The sequence below is a fragment of the Myotis nattereri genome (genome assembly GCF_964212035.1).
Source record: "Myotis nattereri genome assembly, chromosome: 12".
Lineage (NCBI taxonomy): Eukaryota > Metazoa > Chordata > Mammalia > Chiroptera > Vespertilionidae > Myotis > Myotis nattereri.
Genome location: NC_138087.1, coordinates 23,127,487 through 23,142,915, shown reverse-complemented (window position 1 = coordinate 23,142,915; position 15,429 = coordinate 23,127,487). Strand labels below are relative to the sequence as shown.

At 42.8% G+C, this 15,429-nt stretch overlaps 2 protein-coding genes across 4 annotated transcripts in view; both read right to left on the bottom strand.

The window, feature by feature from the left end:
* The window catches only part of HAUS6 (HAUS augmin like complex subunit 6), a 45,004-nt gene extending 42,596 nt beyond the window's left edge, over positions 1-2,408 (bottom strand). Inside the window, exon 1 of the mRNA XM_081103220.1 lies at positions 2,013-2,408. Within this exon, the coding sequence (XP_080959346.1) occupies positions 2,013-2,140 (128 nt within the window). The 5' untranslated portion in view covers positions 2,141-2,408. The remainder of the gene's footprint in view (positions 1-2,012) is intronic.
* Positions 2,409-6,397: 3,989 nt separating this feature from the next.
* PLIN2 (perilipin 2) overlaps positions 6,398-15,429 on the bottom strand; it is a 93,725-nt gene continuing 84,693 nt past the window's right edge. For all 3 annotated transcript variants that reach the window (XM_081104260.1, XM_081104261.1, XM_081104259.1), the window contains 2 exons: positions 14,703-14,993; positions 6,398-6,801 (listed from right to left, as the gene is read on the bottom strand). In XM_081104260.1, coding sequence (XP_080960386.1) covers positions 6,661-6,801; positions 14,703-14,993 — 432 coding nt within the window. In that variant the 3' untranslated portion in view covers positions 6,398-6,660. The remainder of the gene's footprint in view (positions 6,802-14,702; positions 14,994-15,429) is intronic.

Genomic DNA, 15,429 nt, shown 5'->3' with positions numbered 1-15,429 from the left:
CTGTGCCGTGGGGCATCAAATCATGCAAAATAAATGAAGTACTTACTAATACATAATCATAACCTGATAAATGCTATCTACTATCAATTTTTAGAACAGACTCCTAAACAAAACACTTCTACATGGAAATAGCAGTAACTTCTAAACAAATAATTACCAAACAAAACTTAATCACATCTCTAAGCCTAAAGGGAGAAGGCAGAGGGCGGCAGGGAAAGGTAGGTGAGCTAATTATCTTATGGATAATAGCGTCCTTCCTGGTGAAATTACACAGTGGAGAATCAAGAGACATTTTTTAGATTGATACATCAAGAAATAGAGGTCTAGAGAACCAAGATGGCGGCATAAGGTATAAACCTGTATGTGCTGCCCCCCACAACCACATTAAAACTACAACTAAAAGACAAAACAGCTATCATCCAGAACCACGGGAAAGCTGGCCGAGTGGAAGTTCTACAACTACAAGAAAAGAAAAAAGTGCATTGAGACTGGGTAGGAGATGCAGAGGCAACAGGAGCAGAGGAACTTTGCAGGCCAGAAGGGAGTGACAAGAAATATTCAAAGTGATGAATAGCAAGAACCTACAACCAAGATTACTTTATCCAGCAAAGCTATCATTCAGAATTGAAGGTCAGATAAAGAGCTTCACAGATAAGGAAAAGCTAAAGGAGTTCATCACCACCAAACCAGGATTATATGAAATGCTGAAGGCTATTCTTAAAGAAGAGGAAGAAGAGAAAGGTAAAAATAAAAATTATGAACAAAGTGACAACAAATAAATATCTATCAACAAGTGAATCTAAAAATTAAGTCAGAATAAACTGGTGAATATAATAGAAGCAGGGGCACAGAAAGAGAGTGGACTGACAATTCTCGGGGGTAAGGGGGTGTGGGAGGTGAGGGAAGAGATTGGACAAAAATCTTACACCTATGCATGAGGACAGTGGCGGGAGGTAAGGGCATGGGATGGGGTGGGAACCAGGTGGAGGGGAACTATGGGGGGGGAGGGGAGAAACATCTGTAATAATGTGAATAAATATTTATTTTAAAAAAAGAAATAGAGGTCTAAACACATGCTTAAAACACTGCCACTAGAATAACTGAAATAACATAATTAAATCAAGAAGATCTGAGAACGGGGGTAGCCAATGTACCCCAAATTTCTCTTGGCCGATAGTGGGAAAATCAGATATTGTCTAAAATTGGTAAATTAAGCCCTAGCCAGTGTGGCTCAGTGGACAGAGCATCCGCCTGTGGACTAAAGTGTCCCTATTAGATTCTGGTCAAGGGCACATGCTCAGGTAGCGATCCGGTGAGGGGGAGGGGGGCGTGCAGGAGGCAGCCAATCCATAATTCTCTCTCATCATTGATGTTTCTCTCTCTCTCTTTCCCTCTCCCTTCCTCTCTGAAATTAATAAAAACATATTTAAAAAAATAAAAAAACTGGTAAGTTAAGACACAAAAATATAAACAAAATATTTAGATTTGTAAATCATAACCATAACATTAGTGGCAAAGTAGGGAAGAGGCTTTTACTTTTCATCTTAATACCTTCTCTGTTTTTTTGCTAAGTGTGGCATGCCTGTTTGCTAATTCAAACGTAAAAATTATAAACTCAACAGCAACCCGCTCGAAAGGCTCCTTCGAGCGCTCCAGGCGTGTGCTATACTGTTCTCCGGTCCCTGCACTACCGGCTTGCACCCCCGCCCCCCGCCCCCTCCGAGTGCACAGACCGCGCAGCTTTACCACCCAAGCAGCGGGAAGGTGCCCCTCCAGCTGTGCCCCAGACGCAGAGTCTATTCCCCTACGAAGCTCCCGGCACGGCTGCCTGACAGATGGTCTCAGCCACTAGGCGGGCAGCCACCGGGGGCAGAGGCCGTGTAGCCGGTGCCGGAAGGCAGGACCACTACCAGCCTAGAGACTCTTAAGGCAGCGGGTCCGCGCCAGGGCGGGTCATTCGCCCGCCCGGCTCAGGGCCCCCGCCCGCCCCGCCCCGCCGCCGGTCTCCTTACACTCCGAGGTGCGCGTGTGATGCCACCTTCCCGCAGGCCGTGGCGGCTGGGCCTGGCTCGAAGCCGAGCGTCTGCAGATACATCCAAAGATGCTCCTTCTTGAAAGAGGGGCCACGGGAGAAGCTCATCTTCGGAGTCGGCACTGTCACTACCAAGGAAGAAAGGAAAGGCCCACACGACTCCGAGCGCCCTCAGGCTCCTTCCCTGCAAGCGGCCTGGGGTCGCGGCGGCCCCCGCATTGCCACCGCCTGGGCCTCTCTAGTCCGGGGCCATTTCGCCTCGCAGGGCCGTGAAGTCCCAGGGAAGCGGAGCCTCCCTAACTGTAGCTCAGCACAGCTGCCGAAGCCGCCGCAAACCGAGACTCCCGCGCTTCCAGCAGAACGGTCCGCGCGCACCGCCTGACTTCCGGGGGAGGAGGGAATTCCGCCGCCGACTCCAACTCCCGCCATGCAATGCGCTCTTCCCTCTGTCCCTTCCCGCGAGGCCCAGCGGAGAAACTACAAGACCCACAGTGCATTGCGTGGCCAGCTAATTTTTTTTTTGCGCTTGCGCAATCGCAATAGGTCGCTTAAGCGGCTTTCCCTCTTCCCGCTCTCTGAATGTGAGGCATTGGGACTCCTTGTGTTCTTATAGACCAGTGGTTCTCAACCTTCCTAATGCCGAGACCCTTGAATACAGTTCTTCATGTTGTGGTGACCCCCAACCATAAAATTATTTTCGTAGCTACTTCATAACTGTAATTTTGCTACTGTTATGAATCGTAAATATCTGATATGCAGGATGTATTTTCATTGTTACAAATTGAACATAATTAAAGCATAGTGATTCATCACAAAAATAATATGTAGTTATATATTCAATATGTGTTTTCCGATGGTCTTAGGCGACCCGTGTGAAAGGGTCGTTCGACCCCCAAAGGGGTTGGGACCCACAGGTTGAGAACCGCTGCTATAGACCTAGTTCCTCAGATAAAAGCCGGAGGTGCTGGACTGTGGCTCTGTGTAGTGGAAAAAGCGCTGGGTTCCATCCTCAGCTATTCTCACTGGCTGTGCGACCCTGAACAAGTCACCTAACCTCTGAGTCTAGGTCTAGGCGAGGTTAGCACACCTTTAAAATGCCACTTTTTCCGACGCCCTCAGAAATGCAACTACCATGGAGAGAGCACATATCTTAAGTATCCAGTAATCCAGTCATAGTGATTTCCCTGCCTTACTTTTCCCCACCTTCAGGTAAGCTTCTTTAGGTTCCCTCCTTAATTCCAGATAAAAGTAACTGCAACACTGTCATTCTCCTCAGTATCTGAGATCTTGCTTTCCAGCAATGTCATCAGTGTATCTCAAACTCATAAAAAGTCTCTCCAGGTCTGGACATTTCTTATGTTGACAAAGTAAAACTCCAGCCAGTCCCTCTGCCAAAAAGTAACCATCATTGTCAGTTTTGTAGGAATCACTTACTTTCCTTGTCTTGTGGTTTTACCGTCCAAGCGTGCTTCCCTACCCACTATAATTTGGTCTCGCCCTCTTTATATTCATCTTGGCGCTTTTTTTTTTTTTTGTCTTTCCAAAGCTTGTTGGTTTGTTTTAATATAATTTAACATACAGAGAGCATCCTCACAGTGCAGTTCAACATGTTCCACTCGCTCTGTCCTCCAAATTTTCAAATTGGCAGCTGGATCCAGAGGTTGCTTAAACTCATGTATGATCCCTTTGGCTAGATTGGGTGATGGTGCAATCCCCACCAAAATCCCAATGACACCCTAGCTGGTTTGGCTCAGTGGATAGAGCGTCAGCCTGCAGACTGAAGGGTCTGGGGTTAGATTCCCGTCAGGGCACATGCCCAGGTTTCTGGCTTGATCCTCAGTAGGGGGCGTGCAAGAGGCAACCAATCAATGATTCTCTCTCATTGATGTTTCTCTTTCTCCCTCTCCCTTCCTCTCTGAAATCAATAAAAAATATATTTTTAAAATAAATAAATACCTTAATTCACTGGGAATTACAAAATGATGCAATTCTAATTTATCACTTGTCATGGACTGCATACTTGTGCCCATGTCCCAAATTTGTTTGTTAAAACTCGAATGTGATTGTATTAAAAGTTGGGAGGTAATTAGGATTAGATGAAGTCACAAGGGTGGAACCCTCATTAATAGGATTACTGCCCTCATAAGAGTCACAAGAGAGTGTCCTTCATTACTCTTTCCACCTTGTGAGGCTAGAAAGAGAAGTTGACTTTCTGCACCCTGGAAAGGGGACCCTCACCAAAACCCAACCATCCTGGCACCCTGATCTCAAGCTTCCAGCCTCCAGAACTCTGAGCGATAAATGTTTTTTGTTTGAACCACTCAGTCTAAGGTAATTTGTTGTAGCACCTCAAACTGACTAAGGTATCATTTATTTTTCATTTGTTGGTGGGAATACTTTTTTAAAAAAATATATATTTTATTGATTTTTTACAGAGAGGAAGGGGGAGGGATAGAGAGTCAGAAACATCAATGAGAGGAAAAACATCGATCAGCCACCTCCTGCACACTCCCCAGGGGGGATGTGCCCGCAACCAAGGCACATGCCCCCCACCGGAGTCGAACCTGGGACCCTTGAGTCCGCAGGCCAACGCTCTATCCACTGAGCCAAACTGGTTTGGGCAGGAATACTTTTATGAGAGAAATTTTCCCTCATTTACCATTTGTTTACCTAGTGGTAAATATATAAAGGCTAAATTCTTTTCCTTTATTTACCAGTTTTCAAGATAAAGAATTGGCCGAAACCAGTTTGGCTCGGTGGGTAGAGAGTCGGCCTGCGGACTGAAGGGTCCCAGGTTCGATTCCAGTCAAGGGCAGGTACCTGGGTTGCGGGCACATCCCCAGTAGGAGATGTGCAGGAGGCGGCTGATCGATGTTGCTCTCTCATCGATGTTTCTAACTCTCTATCTCTCTCCCTTCCTCTCTGTAAAAAATCAATAAAATATATTTTTAAAAAAAATTTAAAAAAAAGATAAAGAATTGGTTTGCTATCATCCCCTGAAGGTGACCAATTAGATAGAATATTTGAAGATTGTGTGGGGTTCACATTTGATGGGGTTCAATCTATTGAAATTATTATCCTTATTGAAGTTCAAGATTGCCCATCTTTGGTCAATGGGAGTCTCTTTAACTTGGCTTCCTTGCTATCTGCAATAACAAAAAGCTCAAAGCTCACTTTATACAATTCTTCAGACCTGGAATCAGCCATTTGTCCAGTAAGCCCTGATTTCTTTTAGTGGGAAAAGGTATTTCAAAACTACAGCCTGGCCTGGCTGATGTGGCTCAGTAGTTGAGAATTGAGCTATGAACCAAGAGGTTACCAGTTCAATTCCCAGTCAGTGCACATGCCTGGGTTGTGGGCTTGTTTCCCAGTAGGGGCCATGCAGGGGGTAGTGGATCAATGTCTCTATCCCTCTCCTTCTTTCCCTCTCTGAAAAATCAATAAAAACATTTTTTTAAAACTATAACCTGGACACTAGGGATACTTATTGCTCCTTGGTTGGCCATTGTTTCTACAATTTACTTAACTAATATTTAAATAATGCTGCTTTATGTCAGCCATTACTCTAAGCCAGGGGTCCTCAAACTACCGCCTGCGGGCCACATGCGGCCCGCCGAAAACATTTATCGGGCCCGCTGGGTGTTTTTGCTGCCGCTGCCTGTCCTGCTTAGCAGCCGGCTAGTCCCGGGCCCGCAGTGCGCATGTGTGGAATGTCTGAGGGACAGTGAACTGTCCCCCTGTTTAAAAAGTTTGAGGACCTAAGCTTTTTACAAATTTCAATTGACTTTGATTCTTTATGACAAACCTACTATTATCCCCATTTTACAGATGAGGAAATTGAGGTACACAGAAATTAAGTTACTTGTTTAAGGTCACAGCTAGTAAGTGGCAGAGCCAAGATTAGAGCCCAGAGTCTAATTAAAAGCTCATAAATCTTTACCAATCATGATATGCTTCCTCCCAGTTAATCTGTTTTCAGTCATGTGCCCACACCTAGGCTAGGGAAAAGCAAAAACCCTTGACTGAGACACCCTCCCCCAACCCAAAAGGTACAAAGATTCTGGCCTGGCCATAATGGCTCGGTTGGTTGGGCATCATCCTGTGCACCCTAGAGTCATATGTTTGACTCCTAGTCAGGGCACATGCCCAGGTTGTAGGCTCGATCCCCAGTGGGGGGCATGCAGGAAGCAGCCGATCAATGTTTTTCTCACTTTCTCTCTAAAATCAATAAAGAACTTTTTTTTAAAAAAAGATACAAAAGTTCTCTGATACCACAAGAAGCAAAAATGAATCCTGGGAGGCAAAACAAAACACACACACACACACACAAAATCTTCACTCTATTAATACAAACACACACAACAATTCACGATTATACAGACCAATTTTTATTACAGGCATTTCAATGATTAAACTTCAAATGACTCTATTAAATGATATATGATACAGAACTAGGATCTCTTATAAAAGTTTAGATCCAAGTTCCATTACAATTAAGCCCTGTAATTAAAAAAAAATAGACTAACCCCCAAAAGATTAATCTCCAAAGCCACAGGAATAAACACACGAGCAAACATGAAGCTTAATATGACACAAATTTTGTTTTCAGACAAAGAAATATTTTCTTGTTAGTTTTTCAACATTTCTCCCTGAGAGGACTCAGGGTTATTAGCGTGTGAATGGTTTGATCCATCCTCTTCTTCCAAAGCTATAATATCTGGAATTTCATCAGTCTCCGATGTCAAGTCTATGATCGTGAAATCAAATACCTGCAAAAGAAGAATATTGGATAGTAAAACAAACACTAACGAAGTAAACTGTTAGGTTCAGGTGAGTTCATGGAGACATTACTCACTGCATGTGGGTAAATCTTACTTCGTCCATAGTTGTGTTTTCTGACAAGGTGTTGTAGTCTTATTTCCCAAGTTCATTCGTATTATAAAAGTACTTAGGAAACTTCTCTTTAAAGGAAATTGACCAGTAGTGGACTTATGAAGTGAAAGCTTTTTTGAAAATATGAGATATAAAGCCTTTTTCGTTATTCATCTATCTATTAATCTATTATTCTTTTAAAAATATATCTTTTTATTGATTTCAGAGACGAAGGAAGAAGGAGAGAGAGAGATAGAAACATCAATGAGAGAATCATTGATCGGCTGCCTCCTGTACACCTCCTACTGGGGATCAAGCCTGCAACCTGGGCATGTGCCCTGATCAGGAATCAAACTGTGACCTTCTAATTCATAGATTGATGCTCAATCACTGAGCAACACCGGCTGGGCAAAAATGGTAAATTTGACGCTATACATCAAAATAGTGAAAAAAATTACAATTCCTAAAATAGTAAACACACACACACGAGGAATCTTGCTCTGGTCATTGGGACCCCTTATCTGGCTGTGGCCTTCATTGCACTTTTCCCTAAGAATCAGGTGCTCAAAGGATCGTCTGGTCTGAGGTACAAACGTCCACCATGTGTTCCTGAGGCGTGTACTTTGGAGAGAGCAAAATGCATTCTAGCTACTCATGAATGTCCACTTTGCAAAGATGATATCCAGCCCAACACCCACAAAAGCCAGCAATATTTATACAAATGCATACAGAGCATCCAGCCAGGCAGGTCAACAACTGTAATTTTAGACTTTTTAGGTTAAAAGCTCTCTAGTAAATGTATATTTCAACATCCAATATCACTTTATTTGTTTTTAAATAAATGCAAAATACAACAGGAAGCTACAACACAAGAAGCTATGAACCGAGGGATTTTCTGGGCTCCAGCCAAGAAAACAAGCTGCGGTTTTCTCCTAGCAAAGGCCTAGAGGCTAGGATAGAAAAAATACACACACACTTTGACATCAGTAAGACATTGTGCTAAATCCCCTCCCTGCCCCGTATCTCTTTTCTACCTCTTTCCACACCTCTCAAGTGAGGAAAATACCTGAGTGGGTTGCAGGTAAATAAAGGTACTATGAACCTAGCTTACAAAAGGTGTTCAATAAACACTAGCTTTTCTCATAAATTCCTTGAATACCACCACACATACAAACCTTCACAGTCACCTATAGGCCAAGTCACTGTTGGCCTAAAGTAGAGTTCTGCAATTGCAAAGGTTGGAAATTCCACACTTAAAGTTTTAGGAGAAAAGTTTCCAACACCACCACAAATAATGTACCTCCAGTCCCTGAAATGACTTAGGAGAGGCATATGAATAATTCGCCTTCCATAGGATCAGAATGATTCAAAGTGTCTCATTTCCCTTAAATTCAAAGCCAGTGGAGAAAATAGGGGAGGGCGGAGCACCTGAGAAGTAGCCACAGCCTACCAAGTTTCCATGGTAAGTTTAAAATGTAGCGGCTGTGCCTGACAATCGTCATGGGGATTTTAGAAATGTGGCAGAAATCCTCTCACAGATTTATAAAATGGGTCCCTTTTTCATTGACCAGAACCAATATCAAAGGAGTGTAGAAGTCTCTTGCTGTGAATACCCATCACCGATGGAGGCCAAACTCAGAACCAGATGCTTATTATGAAACTAATGAGATAATCATAGTCCCTCTCTGAAAAGGACAGGAAACCAGCAATATATTCTTTTCAAGAAAATCAAGTGACCTTGCTAGGACTCCCTGGGCCCTGTGTACATTATGCAGGTTGTTCACCAGACAACCACAGTGGGCACCTTTTCTGTCATAAACTTCTTTGATTTGCATATTTATTATGACTTTCCAGAAGGTGGCACTACATGCATGAGGATAAGATACCATCTTCTAATTTGCATGAAGTTAAGCTAGTGGTGGCCTGGGGCCCTGGATTGGTGAGGCTATTACAGAAATAAAAACACCATTTTTGGAATTTAACTTGCTAGTTAAGGTGATGTGCATGCAATGCTGGTAACATGACACAGAATGACGATTTATTTTGAAATAAAGAATAATTATAGAAGAAATAATGAAAAGAAAAAGTAAGCCCTAGCCAGTTTGGTTCAGTGGATAGCATAGGCCTGCAGATTGAAGGGTCCCAGGTTCGATTCTGGCCAAGGGCACATGCCCAGGTTGTGGGCTTGATCTCCAATAGGGGGTGTGCAGGAGGCAGCACATCAATTATTTTCTCTCATCATTGATGTTTCTATCTCTCCCTCTCCCTTCCTCTCTGAAATCAATAAGAATATATTTTTAAAAATAAAGAAAAAATAAAATTTTTGTTTGTATGAAAAGAATTCCTATGGCCCTGGCTGGGGAAGCTCAGTTGGTTAGAGTGTATCCCCATACACCAAGATTGTGGGTTCAATCCCAGGTCAGGGCACATACAAAAAGCAACCAATGAATGCATAAATAAGTAGAACAACAAAAGTTTCCCTCTCTCCCTCTCCACCCCCTTCTTTCTCTCTCTCATCAATAAATAAAAATTTAAAATAAAATAAAAGGAATTCCTATGTATAGGGCCATAAAAGGATCATGCAAGAGGTAATGATTAGCTCTAACACCAAATAGGTAAGACTAATCCTATTGAGGGTTTGATTTTAACAGAATCCTCTCCCCCTTCATAATAGTTTGCATATTTAGCTTGATTATGTGCCTGCAGTTAGAGGGTCAGTAGCATCTTGGTTCTGCTTTACTCTCTCTTTACCCTTTACTTGAATAATTTGGTACAGTTTGAGAGAGGGCACACCTGCTGTCCTACAGTAGGAACACCCTCTTATACCAGTGTTTTATCATTGGCTAAAAGAGTCCGTGGAAGTAGTTAGAACTCTCAGCCTAGGAAAAAGGTTGTCACTTACCACAACACAATGCAAGTGATTCTTGCTACCCATTGAATAGCAATGAACTAGTCAATGCTAGCACCTGTATATTTGAAACATTTACTATAAGCAGATGCATCAACAGCAAGTCTTTTTAAAATATTTTATGGAGCCCACAGTGAGGGTCTTGTTTGAGGAGAGAGTACTATAGGTAACCCTAACCCTATTTTTGTTTCAGGTTAAAATCATTTGTTCCCTATTTCCTTTGCTTCCCAAAGTGGATCACCTGCAATAGAATCACTAGGGATGATGGGGTGGGACGGGGGGCGGGGGGCGGGTAAGGGTGGATGCTTTTTAAAAGTGGAGATGCCTGGTACTACCTGAAGACCTACTAACCAGATTCTCTGGTGGTGGAACCCAGGAACCTGCATTTTATCAGAATTCCCAGTTAATAATCCCTGGCATAGACAGAGAGGGTAGGGGAAGATGATGTGGTTCTATCTATGCTGAAAGCTCACTTGGGCCACTTTATATAAGGAAGTCAATCTGATAGCTACACTAGCTACCTCCGCAGCCGAGTTTTGTTTTTTTTTTTGCTCTAACCTGTGTAGACAATGAAATAGGAAAAGTGCTTGATTCACACTATTCAACATCTACTCTTATTCACTTATAATTTATATATTTTTTATTGATTTTTTTTACAGAGAAGAAGGGAGAAGGATAGAGTTAGAAACATCAATGAGAGAGATCGATCAGCTGCCTCCTGCACGCCCCCTACTGGGGATGTGCCCGCAACGAAGGTACATGCCCTTGACCGGAATCGAACCTGGGACCCTTCAGTCCGCAGGCCGACGCTCTATCCACTGAGCCAAACCGGTTCGGCTTATTCACTTATAATTTAAATGGTTAGCTAGAATCAAAAAGTCAAATAACAACTGTTGGTGAAGATATGGCGAAATCAGAGCCCTCATACCCTGCAGGTGAGAATGCAAATGCTGCAGCCACTTCGGAAAATAGTCTGACAGTTCCTCAAGTAAACGTAGAGTGATCGACCGTATGGCCCATGAGCAATTCCACTCCTAGGTATATACCCAAGATAAATGAAAATTTAAGTGGTAACCATTTTTCATCACTGATACACAAAAGAACCATTTAATCTATTCATTACTTTTGTAAAATGTCAACTAATAACACTCTTCTCTACTTTCCTACGTTCTAGAAGACATCAGACCTCTTTGCCCTTCAGAGGAGCTATAACTTAAGTTAGTGTTCTCTTTCACTTTGGTGAATAAAACTTAAAACTCAAATTGTTGCTCTGGACAGCCTTATGCTAATATGTCATATTTTGCAGGTTAGTTTTGTAATAAAGGTAGGGAATTTAAATATTAGCCGCTTGGAGCCATTAAAGGTGAAGGATAGAGAGTGTTCTATATCAGGATAGTTCTTGAATATTCATCAACAAACTTCCCTAAGACTTTTATAAGTCTCTTGAGGACAGTTTCTGGTGTTTACATTCTCAGCAGGGCAGAGTTCATGCCTTACACTATTAGAAACTCAAATATTGAACCAAACAATTTTTTAATGGAGGTACATATAATAATGTAAGCACCTACATATCCACATTGTCTCTAACCAATGAATGTACAAATTAATTTTTAAAAAATTTTAACCCCAGCCGAAACCGGTTTGGCTCAGTGGATAGAGCGTCGGCCTGTGGACTGAAGGGTCCCAGGTTCGATTCCGGTCAAGGGCATGTTCTTGAGTTGCGGGCACATCCCCAGTGGGAGATGTGCATGAGGCAGCTGATCGATGTTTCTCTCTCATCGATGTTTCTAACTCTCTATCTCTCTCCCTTCCTCTCTGTAAAAAATCAGTAAAATATATTTAAAAAAAATTTTTTAACCCCAAAATGTATGTTATGATTTGGCTTTAATATCGTTTATATGGTTCTCTCAAATAGCTCTTTCATAAAACCAGTACCAAGCTAAATAACCTAGAAGGTCCATTCTACATCAAGACTAGGCTCCCCTGTGAGATTCCAAGCCTTTCAGTATATTATAATCCATGTCTCTCTAATCTGCAAGCCTACTTTATTTGTTTGTTTATTTATCTGTAAACTCAGTTTAAGCAAATTAAGCATGAAAGAATCCCAGGCAACTCTGTCCCCCCTCCTTCAAACATTTGCCTTTCACACTGCCTTCCTATCATTTCACTTAGTCATTTTACTAACAATCTTAACTAAGGATGCATTGTATTATTTAGCAATGTCACAGTCAAGCTCAGTAGGCTGCCTGCTTCTCACCACCTCAGCAGCAATTGAGGATGTGATTTTCCTTTTCAGCCTTTTCCACCCGAGTACCCTGTCTCTGCCTCCCAGCTCAGCTTAGCCCCAGTTGGATGATCAAGAAGGCTTCATCCAAGCCCTGGCCAGGTGGCTCAGTCAGTTGGAGCTTCATCCCATACACCAAAAGGTTTCGGGTTCAATCCCCGGTCAGAGCATGTATGAGAAGCAATGGATTGATGTTTCCCTCTCACATTGATGTTTCCCTTTCTCTCTCTAAAATCAATAAAGAACATGTCCTCCCCATCATGGAGGGACCTGGAGAATATTACGCTAAGCAAAATAAGCCAGTCAGAGAAAGACAATTGTCACATGACCTCACTTATATGTGGAATCTAATGAGCAAAATAAACTGATGAATAAAATGGGGGGGGGGGGGCAGGGACAGGAAAGATGAACCAAAGAACTTATATGCATATATGTGTAACTCATGAACACAGACACTAGTTTGGTGAAGGCCTGGGGCAAGGTGGCGGGGAGCAAGGGGGGAGAGTCAATGGGGCGGGGGGGGGGGGGGGAAGAGGGCATCTATAATACTTTCAACAATAAAGATAAATTAAAAAAAAAAGAACATGCCCTTGGGTGAGGTTTTAAAAAAAAAAAAAAGGTCTCATCCAAGAAAGAAAGAAAGTAAAAGATTAAAAAAAAAACAAAGAAGGCTTCATCCCTCACCAGCCATAAAAATGTGACCTGGGCCTATCCCAGTTGAGAGCATTACTTTCAGGAATCAGTAACTTCTAAAACAGGGGGCCAGTTCACTGTCCCTCAGATCGTTGGAGGGCCGGACTATAGTTTAAAAAAAAAACTATGAACAAATTCCTATGCACACTGCACATATCTTATTTTGAAGTAAAAAAACAAAACGGGAACAAATACAATATTTGTATTTGCATGTGGCCTGCGGGCCGTAGTTTGAGGACTCCTGTTCTAAAACATGGGAGAGTGACATCAGAATTTCAAAAGGTAAGCAAGGGGAGCAGGGAAGACACCATGAAACATGTCTTTGGCTTAAGCCGACCTTATGCCTGAAGAGGCTTCTTCTCCATGAACAGCTGCTACTACCTTTTAGACTAGGAACTTAGATACTCAACAGTGGGATGATTCAGTGTCTTTTCCTCACCATATGGTTACTGTGGAAATATAGGATACCTGCTGGGAAGGTGGACACCTAGAGCATGAGGGTGTTGCCCTGAGACATAAGCAACAAGTACTTTGGTTGATAGAGCAGGGATATCTTACAAGACCATCACCCATGCAGGCCCCAGTGCTGGGTCACTCCTGAGACTGGATAAGGCCCCGCTGACCCAAGCCCAAGTCCATGAGCCCAGAAGAGGCCCTCCTTGCCGTCCCTCACACCTGATAGGTATATGCACAGGTATCTACCCTGCTTTCTCCCTTCCCTCACTACCACCTCCATGAGCTGAATGAAACTCAAAGAGATATCTCGGGCAAACCAAACTTTAGCTTTCCCCTTTTCATTTTTTTTAGTCTTTCAATATAATGACTTAACAAAGTGGAAATATTTGACTAATCATGACCTCATAGTATATTCTCACACCCGAACTAGCAAGTTGAAGATATTACATGTCACTGTCCGACAGATGGTGTCCCCATGCCTTTGGTGCAAAAACAGAAAAAAACAGCCCATCTTCAAACACTTCACTTCCATCTGGTGAGGCATCACTAATTTTATAACAGATGAGAAAACTAAAGCTAAGAGATTAATGACTAGTTAATTAATCTCGAGTCCAGTAAATGGGCAAATGAAGGCAACTCTCACCCAGTAAAATTCTTATATGCCCATTAGCTTTTCACTTGTTTAAAACCTGTCATCGAACATTCCATTTTTGACATTAGTCATCTAATGTTATCACACTGCCAAATTCCCTCTAACAGGCCAACTGGAATTCATGTATGTGTATTAATAACCCTGTCATGCAGGCCAAGCTGCTCCGTGAAAGCAACATACAAAGCACATGGAACACACAGCATAAAACTGATCTATTGTGCAGTGAATTTTATTGAACTCACAGGAGGCATTCCTTTATGAAAAAGTTTAAAAAAAACTAAAGTTGTACAAGCATGCATTGTGAGACACAACAATGATGAGGCCTGCGCAAATCAAACGGGAGCAGACGCCAGTTCGCAGGACAACCCACACGAAGGTGTTTTTATTCAGTACAGACAGGCAGCAACAGTGGCAACAGAATGAGACCATATATGCAGTGTAACTTTTTGTGACCTCTGACTAGGCTCTGACCAGTCTATCATTCTTTTCTTACCAGCCAGGTAAACAAAATGCCTCATCTGCTAAGGCCAGAAACTTGAAAGGTCTTAATCCAGTTGGAAATGACTACAATGAAGGGGCCCTTTTTTTTCTAGCTCGCTGTTTCCCCAAGTCAGAGTTGTCTAGCAGGTTAATTGCAACATAACAGAAGATGTCATCTGGCTGGCTGCACCATGCACTGGTGACAGGGACAGGATTACTGTGTTTTGTGCTCAGGCTGCTCGGCCTGCAGGCTGGTTGTGTCCTTCTCTGCAACACAGTGCTGAGCATTCTGAGACTCGATTATCTGAGGATGAAAGGGACCTACCAGCCAGTTGAGGGGTGTGTTGTTAACAAGATAATCCATCACATTATCTAAAGACTCCTTCATTTTCTGCAGCTGCCCCTTGCTAGAAGTGAGGAAGCCGTCGGACACTTCTTTAAAGGACGAAGCATTGCGGAACACTGCGCAGATGTCGCCAGCCATCACCCCCACGTGACTGGCCTGATCTTGAATGTTCTGTGGTAACCCTTGGATGTTAGACAGAAGGGTGGAGCACGTCGTCTGCAGCTGCTGAGTCAGGTTTCTCGCAATAGCAAGGGTGCGTGACTCGATGTGCTAAAAATAAAACAGGTTTAAAATTAGCAGTGGGCCCAACAGTGCTATGTAGGAATTCGTTCAATTACAGTCAGTTGGTTACGTGTCACTGCACATGTGTGTATTCCTCAACTTTTTAAAATCCTCATAACAACCCTGAATGCAGCAGTGTTTTTATTCACATTTCTACACGTGCATACTAGCTTTTGGAACCTAAAGAACCACTTTTTAAGTATTGCAATGTGCTATTTCTTCTGTCTGGAACAGTAGTCCCCTCACTGCCCTTTCACCTAGTTTATTCTCCCATTCAGTCCCAGCTTAGCACCCACCTCCTCCAGAAAGTCATCTGACTCACCCATCCTCACTCCAAGCCCAACTTAGGTACTTTTCTTATTTAGTCTCATAGTTCCTGTTTCTATGCTGTCAAAAACACCACCACATAAAAATGCCTGCACCC